Source organism: Balaenoptera physalus (genome assembly GCF_965194825.1).
Source record: "Balaenoptera physalus genome assembly, chromosome: 13".
NCBI lineage: Eukaryota > Metazoa > Chordata > Mammalia > Artiodactyla > Balaenopteridae > Balaenoptera > Balaenoptera physalus.
This window is the reverse complement of record NC_138892.1, coordinates 61,624,161-61,633,271: the sequence shown is the minus strand read 5'-3', so window position 1 is coordinate 61,633,271 and position 9,111 is coordinate 61,624,161. Positions and strand designations below refer to the sequence as shown.

General features: G+C 58.2%; 2 protein-coding genes across 11 annotated transcripts in view; one reads left to right on the top strand and one right to left on the bottom strand.

Moving 5' to 3' along the window:
- Positions 1-1,654: 1,654 nt before the first annotated feature.
- On the top strand, positions 1,655-6,890 carry TARBP2 (TARBP2 subunit of RISC loading complex; the record flags this gene model as incomplete). 10 transcript variants are annotated; one of them, XM_082422372.1, is made up of 9 exons in its annotated part: positions 1,676-1,923; positions 2,474-2,638; positions 3,466-3,568; positions 4,167-4,262; positions 4,823-4,895; positions 5,115-5,232; positions 5,544-5,671; positions 6,100-6,301; positions 6,457-6,890. In XM_082422372.1, the coding sequence occupies exons 2-9, from the start codon at positions 2,479-2,481 to the stop codon at positions 6,612-6,614; spliced, it is 1,038 nt and encodes a 345-aa protein (XP_082278498.1). In that variant the 5' UTR covers positions 1,676-1,923; positions 2,474-2,478. The 10 variants fall into 10 exon arrangements, with proteins under 10 accessions (XP_082278497.1, XP_082278499.1, XP_082278498.1 ...); XM_082422370.1 differs by having other exon boundaries at positions 1,678-1,923; positions 2,469-2,638; XM_082422373.1 differs by lacking the exon at positions 3,466-3,568 and having other exon boundaries at positions 1,674-1,923; positions 2,469-2,638; positions 4,184-4,262.
- A 543-nt stretch (positions 6,891-7,433) lies between these two features.
- The window catches only part of LOC309641796 (cyclic AMP-dependent transcription factor ATF-7), a 93,204-nt gene continuing 91,526 nt past the window's right edge, over positions 7,434-9,111 (bottom strand). Inside the window, exons 13-14 of the transcript XR_014252765.1 lie at positions 7,786-7,975; positions 7,434-7,555 (exon numbers count right to left, since the gene is read on the bottom strand). The gene's annotated coding sequence lies outside the window, so the exon portion shown is untranslated. The remainder of the gene's footprint in view (positions 7,556-7,785; positions 7,976-9,111) is intronic.

Sequence of the window (9,111 nt, the reverse complement as noted above, 5' to 3'; positions counted from 1 at the left end):
CCCCAGCTTTCTCCCCCCACCCCCCGACCCCAAGCCCCGTCCTCACGCGGCTTGAACTCCCGCTCCTTCCAAGGCCCCCGCCCCGGGCCCCCCGGGACGGACACGCCCTGAACGGGGGGATGCTGCGCTGGAGCCGCGGCCTCTTAAAGGAGCCTGCTGCTGCCATCAGGCACGTTCCAGGCTCGTCCCTGGTCGTCCGGGCCCCGCACCTCCCTGCTGGCGGGGACCTGGAGCGATCCCACCCCCGGCCTTAAGCCGATTCCGTAGGAGCCCACCATGCTGGTCTTAAAAGCTCCCTCCTATACCCTGAGACAGCAGCCCCTCAGGTGGGACCCCCAGCCCCCAGCGCTCTAGCATCGTTCCCCCTGTCAAACGATCTTGCCTGTCTTCTTTCCCCTAATTTTCACAACTCCAGTTCCACCCAGCTGGAATCCACTCAGCTCAATGCCCCGTCCCCCTCCAGTGTTCCTGGATGACCCCTTGTTATTATTCCAAGATTCCTCCGGACCTCTACCCCCGCAAAGAGAAGCCCATCTCTTCCCTGATCCATTCCCAGAACACTCGTTAGAGTCAGACATTTTTCGTGATCTCTTTCTCTCCAAGGTCACAAGATTTTCCCTACAACTTTCAGGCCAGTGGCTGTGAGACCTTGGTGAAGAGGGAATGGAGCTCTGGGATCCAAAAATACGCGTTCTGCTCCGCACACAGATTAGTCGATTAGTCTTAAGAGGCCAGAATCCTCTCTTGCTCTCTCTTTAGCTGAGAGACCCAAGACCCACGGCAGAGGGAATGAGACCACTATGTGCCTTAGTCCTACTAATCCTGTTGTCCCACTATAGCCTGATTCTCAGTCCCCAGAGGGGGGGTCTCCTGGCGTAGGGGAACCAGCTACAGAAAGGTGTAGGGCCATTCTAAAAAGGCTTTGGAAAAGCGGAAACCGACAGGCTGCAGGGCAGAATTAAGGGGAAGGGAGGTGAAGGACAACCTAGGAAAAAGAAGCAGGTTCTGTGAGACGAAGGCCCGAGAGCCAGGGGCTTAGGCCAAAGGCTGAGCGGGAACTGAGACTGAGATGGGCTAGGATTTACAACTGCCCCGGTGCCCTGAGGGGCAGAGGATAGTGCCCTCCCGCGTCCAGGCAGGGCTCACCCTCCCAGACTGCAGAGTCAGGAACCGACAGCAGCCTTGCACCTGGGCCAATCACAACCTTTTCTCAGAAAGAGGCGGGGACAAGGGGGTTGACTCTTCCCTTGTCCCCGCCCCTCTAGGTGAAGTAACCAGTCGCAATCCTCCTAGAGCAAGCGAGCGCAGTCGGGAATAACCAATTACGACGCGAAACTTTTCGTGCACGTTTGACCCTGCCCCTCCAGCTGTGACAAAGATGACGCGCAAGCTCCTGGGTTCTGTAGTTTTCAAGGAACCCGAAGGCCCCCCCCCCCCTTCCCCCCCCAATCTCGAGTTCGCCCTTACCGCCCCGCCCCTAGACGCTTCCATTTTGCTAGTACGCATGCCCAGAGCCCCAGCCCTGAGGCTAGGAGACGCGGAAGGAAGGAGGCGGGGCGATATTAAAAACAAAACACAAAAAACAAAATACCACCCTCAGCTCGGGAAGCGACAGTGGATGAGTCCGCTCCTCCCAGAAGGCAGTGCTGCCTGCCTGGGCGAACCACGCGGAGGGTTGTGGGGCGGATAGCTCCCCTCCTGATGGAGACTCTTAGAGTCGGGTGGGCGGGGGACTCCATATCCCAGCATGCTCCGCGGCAGGCCCGACCGGCCGCGACTCGGGGCTTGGCCCCGGCCCTAGCTCGTCGGCGGTGTATTGGGGCGCGTGGAGGCTGTAGTCACGGTGGCGCCCGCGGGGACGGAGGAGGGAATGAGTGAAGAGGAGCAGGGCTCCGGCACTACCACGGGCTGCGGGCTGCCCAGGTGAGCCGCCTAGTACCAATCTCTGCAGGGCGCATAACTTGGCACGGTGCGGAGGGCGTAGCGTCGCGGCCCCAGCATGCACCTGGCCTGAGGGTTGTTCCCGGCAAGCACTGGGGTAGTGGGCCGTGGTTCCCGGCATGCACCCCGGCAGTGGCCACTGCCTCCAGCTTTAGCTAGTTCGGGGTTGGCCCGGTTCCCAGACTGCACTGGGGCGCTGGGCTTTATGCCCCCGACATTCAGTGCATTTGGTGGGTACTGGGGTCTGGCCTGCACTGTGTCAGGGGACATGCACTTCCAAACTGCACTGGGGTACAGGATCCCTCGCCTTTACTAAGACAGGGAACAGTGCTTTCCCCGCTTGTCCTGGGGCAGTGGACCCTGCTTTCCCAGCCTGCACCTCTACTCCACACTGAACCCAGCCGGTGGCTGCCTAAGGTCCCCTGGACCCTATGTCCCCCATAGTGTGCTGGGTCTGATATGGCAGTGCTTGGCCAGGTGGGTGCAGAGAGGGGAGGTGTGATGAGGGTCTGTGCCCCTCCCCCCAGTATAGAGCAAATGCTGGCAGCCAACCCGGGCAAGACCCCGATCAGCCTTCTGCAGGAGTATGGGACCAGAATAGGGAAGACGCCCGTGTACGACCTTCTCAAAGCCGAGGGCCAAGCCCACCAGCCTAATTTCACCTTCCGGGTCACCGTTGGCGACACCAGCTGCACTGGTGAGGAAGGCTTGGGCAGCCTGGCTGGGGTGTGCATTCACAGGGCCCCATTGGCTTTATTGCTTGGAGTCTATTCACAGTCCTTTTCTCCAAGACCAGTGAGGGAAGGAGAGATTTCAGGGGAAAAATCACTGACTGGATTAGGAGAACAGGTCTGTGAGGAGGTGGGTAGGACTCGGGAGAGTTAGAGGAGCAAACCGCGCTGCCACAGTGATCCGGCAGATCGTTGTCATCCTGGAGGAAGAAGTAAGAGGAGATAAATCGAAATCTCAGTGCAGCATTTGGGGGAGTGAGTGCCCGCTGTGCTGGACTCTGTTCCAGGTGCTTAATCAGCCTAATCAAATTCACACTTACCTTAAACCGTGGTCGAATCCAGTGATGTAGGTGGTAGTATCCTCATGTTGAATATGAGGAAACCGAGGCTCAGAGAGATTCAATGACTGGGACAAGGTCACATGCCTAGTAGGTGGCAGAGCCAGGTTTTGACTCTAGAGCCTGCACTCCTTCTGTTTTTCCAGCCAGCTCTATTTATTGAGAGAAAGGAAAGTGCTTCCCAGAGGAAAGTAAGGCAGAGAAAGAACCTCCAGACAAAGTGTCTGACCTCAGGAGGAGTTCTGCCTGGCATGGCTTGATTTGGGGAACTTGTGGAAAGATAAGGGCCCTTCATTCCAGCAGTTAGTGTTAACACTTCCAGTCTTGGGCAGGGGGAGGTTGGTGAGAGGGGGCTTGGTTGACTCCTTCTGGCTGTGAGGAGAGAGGCTGTGGGATGCTGGTTTCTCTTCTGTCCTTCCAGTGACCTCCAGTATTGCCCACACCCCCTCTCTCAGGTCAGGGCCCCAGCAAGAAGGCAGCCAAGCACAAGGCAGCCGAGGTGGCCCTCAAACACCTCAAAGGGGGGAGCATGCTGGAGCCGGCCCTGGAGGACAGCAGGTGAGGGAGGAACAGCCGAGGCATCCTAGAGGCTCTGTCAGGAACCCAGGCCCCTGCACCAGCCCCTCTGCCCCGTAGGCTTGGCCTCGTGACACTGAACCACGCTGACTTGGCCTCTTCCTGAGAGCTTCCTCTGGAACCCAAGCAGGATGCTTCCAGGGCTCCTGCTGCTGTGAAGGATTCTGGGGGACAATGGCTAGCCCCAGTGAGGGGTTATGGCTGTGGTTTGGGGCCCAGGTTGGGGCCTGGGGAGGGGGAGGGGTGGAGGCTGAGGTTGGAGGGAGCTGCTCTCCAACATACTTCCCCTCTCCAGCAAGATGTCATTCCCTCTTCCACACTCAGGTTGGTGTTTGTTGCTCCCATGGTTCTTGGGTAGGAAGAGACTCTCCTCCCACTTTTCTTAGTCTTTTTGATCAAGTGTTTGGCAGCAAAAGATCTCAGGAGGAACTGGTGGTTGAACTTCCCTGAGTTTTTGTCTCTAGTGGGAAGAGATTTTCTTAGGGGATGGGCAGGTCAGGAGGACCTGGGTCCCACACCCTTTATTCCCCACCCCCACCCCACGTGGGTGTGAATCAAAGGCCCCCTTCCCCTCGGGAAGTTCTTTTTCTCCCCTAGACTCTTCACTGCCTGAGGACGTGCCGGTTTTTACAGCTGCAGCGGCTGCTACTCCTGTTCCATCTGCTGTCCCAACCAGGTATCTTGTGTTTCCTGACTGCCTGAGGGGGGCGGGAAGGGGTCCTGGCTCCTGGCGCCCTAGCCCTTGGACCCAGGCTGGTCAGGTATGAGGAAGTCTGAGTGTAAACAGAGGATGGAATAGTTGGGGACCAGAGTTTGAAGAATTTGCACCAGCTGGTAAGCTCTTGGGATGGGAGGTTATTTACCATTTTTCAGTAGCCACATGGTTGATGTTTAAACGTCTTGCAGGCCCCATTTTCTTCTGAGTTGGCCACGTGATGGCCCTGTGTTTGAGTCCCATCAGGTGCTTCTGGGGACTGGATATATACCCCTCTCCATTGTCCTGGCGAGGTGATGGTCAAGTGTTCCAGAAAATCGAAATGGGCCTGGGACCTGGAGGAGACCTTGCTAGGGTGGGAGGGGCAAGAGAGCGGGCTTGACGTTTGGAGAGACAGCTGCCTGCCTGGCGGGGAGTAGGGAGATGGCAGTGGGGGAAACCAGAGCAGGGCTTAGGACTCATGGGCAGCTGCCGAAGGAACCAGCCCCCTCAGCTTTGGCCCTGGGCCCTTTTTCCTTCAGGAGTCCCCCCATGGAGGTGCAGCCCCCTGTCTCCCCTCAGCAGTCTGAGTGCAACCCCGTTGGTGCTTTGCAGGTGTGTCCCCATCCTCATTTCCCATGCATGCCTGTCTTCCCTTGTACCAGGGGCCATGGGGGAAGCTGATGTGGGGCGGTTACCTTGTTCTGAGGGCTTCTCCCACCCCTCCTTTATTCCTTCTTTAGCCCCGAGTCTGAGGCTTTCAGGGTGGGAGGGGGAGAGGATGTGAGCACTCTTTTCTCACTGTCTTGTGCACCCTTGTTTCTCCCTTCCAAGGAGCTGGTGGTGCAGAAAGGCTGGCGGTTGCCTGAGTACACAGTGACCCAGGAGTCTGGGCCAGCCCACCGCAAAGAGTTTACCATGACCTGCCGGGTGGAGCGTTTCATTGAGATTGGTAACTGGGCGGAGGGGAGTTCCTATAGCTACTGTCCATCCCCCAGCACCCCAGCCACAGCCACAGGCAGCTCCCAGCCTCTCTCTGCTTTCCTGGCGGAGACCCCGAGCTTGGCTCCTTCCTCCTAGCTTTTTCCTTGCACCCTATCCTGCCCTCCTCTTTTGGCCGGCTAGGTTCTCGGATGCATGGCAGGTCCTGAGCTCCCCTTTTCATTTGACATCCCCTGAGGGGACCCTCAGCCCAAGTTGGAGCTGGGTGGAAGCACTGGGTCTATTGGGAACCATAATTCAGCAACCCTCTCCCCCATGCAGGCAGTGGCACTTCCAAAAAGCTGGCAAAGCGTAATGCAGCGGCCAAAATGCTGCTTCGAGTGCACACGGTGCCTCTGGATGCCCGGGAGGGGAATGAGGCAGAGCCTGATGACGATCACTTTTCCATTGTGAGTGGCTTGTGGGCCAGGCCCCGTGCCCCATCCTCCATGCCAGGGCAGGGCACTGGGGACTCAGGTCTGTGACTTGAAAGTGAGCCTCTCTGGGTCCCAGGGCTGCTTCTGCCTTTTCCTACCAGACCCAGGGTTTCTTGGGCCCCCCCTCAGCCTCAGCTGTAGGCCTGCACGGTGAGTGCGTTGGGGGAGGGGGCTGGCCCAGGGCAGGGGCCCTGTAGGCTTCTGTTACTGGAATGAGGAAGGCTGCCTGGCCATCCGGTCCACGGTCTGATAGTTAGAGGTGGCCACACAGGGATTGACTGGGGGAGGCAATGGGAGGAAGCGTTCTTTGGGCTTTTCTCTCCTTGGACGTAGGATGTCTGTTAAATGCCTGGGTCTCAGAGTCCCTGGCTGCATCCTTCTTCCTGTCCCCATCTTGTCAGGGTGTGGGCTCCCGTCTAGATGGACTTCGGAACCGGGGCCCAGGCTGCACCTGGGATTCTCTGCGAAATTCGGTGGGAGAGAAGATCCTGTCCCTCCGCAGCTGCCCCGCGGGCTCCTTGGGCGCTCTGGGCCCCGCTTGCTGCAGTGTCCTCAGTGAGCTCTCTGAGGAGCAGGCCTTCCATGTCAGCTACCTGGATATTGGTATGGCTGCTGGGGGGCCGGGGGATGGTGGGACTGGACCAGAGCAAGTATGCATGGGAGGAAGGGTTCGGGAGGGCATGGCGACGACGTGGACACCCCTTCCCGGTGCTGCCTTCCTGCCTAGCACTGCCTCTCTCTTCTCTCTTGGTCTGCAGAGGAGTTGAGCCTCAGTGGGCTCTGCCAGTGCCTGGTGGAGCTGTCCACACAGCCGGCCACCGTGTGTCATGGCTCTGCATCTACCAGGGAGGCAGCCCGAGGCGAGGCTGCGCGCCGTGCCCTGCAGTACCTCAAGATCATGGCGGGCAGCAAATAAAGCCCCGGCTGGACTCGTGGACATTCGTCCTTTGCTCCCTGCTCTTCCTGCCCCCGGCCCATGCATCTGCCCAGCTCTGGTACCCCCTGGAGGTGCCACCTCTACCTCTGACACAGACTGCCTGCCTGCAGGCTGAGGAGGGCACAGGGCCAGGAACCAGGGGCCTCAGCTGGCCCAGGTTCTGTCCTCACGTAACTGGTGATGACGAAGGGGAATGAAATCGGGGGCTCTCCAATAAGAGCCTCAAATAAACGTGCTGCTTTTTGGATTCTTAAAGCCTGCTCTGTTTCCCTGAGTAGTCGGTGGCAGAGGTTAGCACCAGGTCACTTCCCCTGCTGTGCCTCCCTACTTTGCTCCCCACAGGTCCCCATGTTTGCCTTTCTGGTGGCGGGAGGTTGGGTGCACTGACCTCTGGGAACTCCATCGCCTGTTCCTGGAGAGCTTGGTTTGGCGGAGATGGAGGGGGCTGTGGTTCTTGGGACTCCCTCCCGGCCCTTTCAAGTCTCAGACAGACAGACACGCACACTGATTCAGAAGCCAGACAGCTTTATTGGGGGGACACATGGCACTTTTGGGTGTGGGCCTTGCATGCAAACATCAAAGGACGGCATGTCACTTCCTCCCAAAGCGCTGCGGGGCAGCCAGGCTCCGGCATGGGGAGCTCAGCCCTTCGTTGCTCCAGGAGCCCCGGGTGTTTCTGCCAAACCTTAGGAGAGATCCATCCTCAGCTGTAGGCCCTTCCAGTGCCCCCCCTTCCCCGCTGCCCTCCCGCTCCTCTCACTCTGGCCCTTGCCTTGCCCGTGTCCCTCTTAGACTCACCTCTGGGGCTGAATCAGGAAGGCTGGACTCCGGCTGGGTCTCTGTATGGCCTGGAGCAGGGAGCGCAAGAGTGCCCCGGGGGTCTGGGCATCCTGCAGTGGGCGGGCTCCACTGTCTTCCTCCTGTGGTACAGGGGCATCCGGGAAGGAAGATGGGCAAAGGCCTTGGGCATTTAGGTCACGAGGGGAAGGGAGTGGCTTCCGGGGGCAAGTTGTAGGAGGCTAAGGAGTCATTTTGTCAGATGTGAGGACCCAGTGACCCTGGCAGCCAGAGAGAGTATTTGAACCTGGAGTACAATTCTCAAGCTGAGGTACAGGAAAATGGTGACGAGGGGGTGGGCATGCTAACTTACCGTGACGCTCTGGTCTCCTTCCTCCCGGCCCCCTGCTCCTTCAGCGCAGCCCCAGTCTGTTACCAGCCGCAGCAGCAGCGCTGCGGCCCGTCTGGAGTCCATGCTGCCATCTGCCTTCCTCTGGCCACACCTGCCTCTTATACCTGCTGTCCCCCTGCTCCTCACCCCCGACAGCAGCCTGAGGGGGAATCTAGAGCAGGCGGTGGAAATGCACGGCTCCATTAAGAGCCATCTGGGACCACCCCCCCCCCTTTCCTCTGGCCCCCGTGGGACTTCCTGCTCTCAGCCTCCGGCCCCAGCCCCTAAGCCTGGAGTTACAGACTTTATTAGATGCATAAATCCTGTCTCCAGAGCTCAAGAAGCATCATTAATTGCAGATGCTTTGTCAGAGCCAGGCCCTGGGGGACCTTCAAGAACTCCCAATCCCTCAACAGGTTGGAGAGCTCCAAGTGATCACCTCCTCTTTCCTAACTTGTAGAATAAAAGCATAGAGAAAGTCCTGTCAGGCTAGGCATTATGTCCTGGGAAGGAAGGAGGGAAGAGCCAGGGTCAGAGTCAGCCAGGATGACCCAGTCTGGTGACTGGAGAGGCTGCAGGAAGGGGCACGCAGCCCATTCACGCCCATGTGTACGTGCCTGTTGGAGGGTCAAAAATGGAATCAGTACTCTGAGATTTGCCTGTGGATAGAAAAGTGAGATACAGGAGACTAAAAGGTTTCAGAGCCCCCAGAAAGTGGAGATTGCTTCAGATGTTTGTAGACAGACCCCCATCGTCACTCGCGCTGTTTAGGACCTGCCTCACTTCAGCCTAGGGAGCAGTGCTTTGCAGCCGAAGCACTGCTGCCACCCTGTGGTCACAGCTCTGCATTGTCAGGCCCGGCCATTTCCTTTTTCTAGAACAGTTTGTTAAAGGGTAGGGTGGCTGGAGGTCCTAAGGCCCTGACCCCACAGAGTCCCAGAAAGGCAGGGGCAGGATACTGGGGTGTCCACCTCCCTCTGGTCACGCCAGCCTCTGCCTGGCTCTGGCTCTGACCTACTGGGGCAGGTGCCTAGAATGCCACCTTAGGAAAAATCAGTCACTGCCTCTCAGGAAGCGTTCCTTCATAGTCATCTGGTACAGTTTCCCTTCTGATCCTAGAGTCCCTTCCTCAGCAGCCCCAGTGTGGGTCTTGATGCTGGAGAGGTGCCGTGACATAAAGGGCCTGTGAATCAGACTTGGGCAAGATGCTTAGCTCTCTGTAAGAAGTTTCTTCACCTAAAACATGGCAGCGTTAAAAGGAACCACTTCCTAAGGTGAGCATCATTTGAGATACTTTTTGTAACCCAT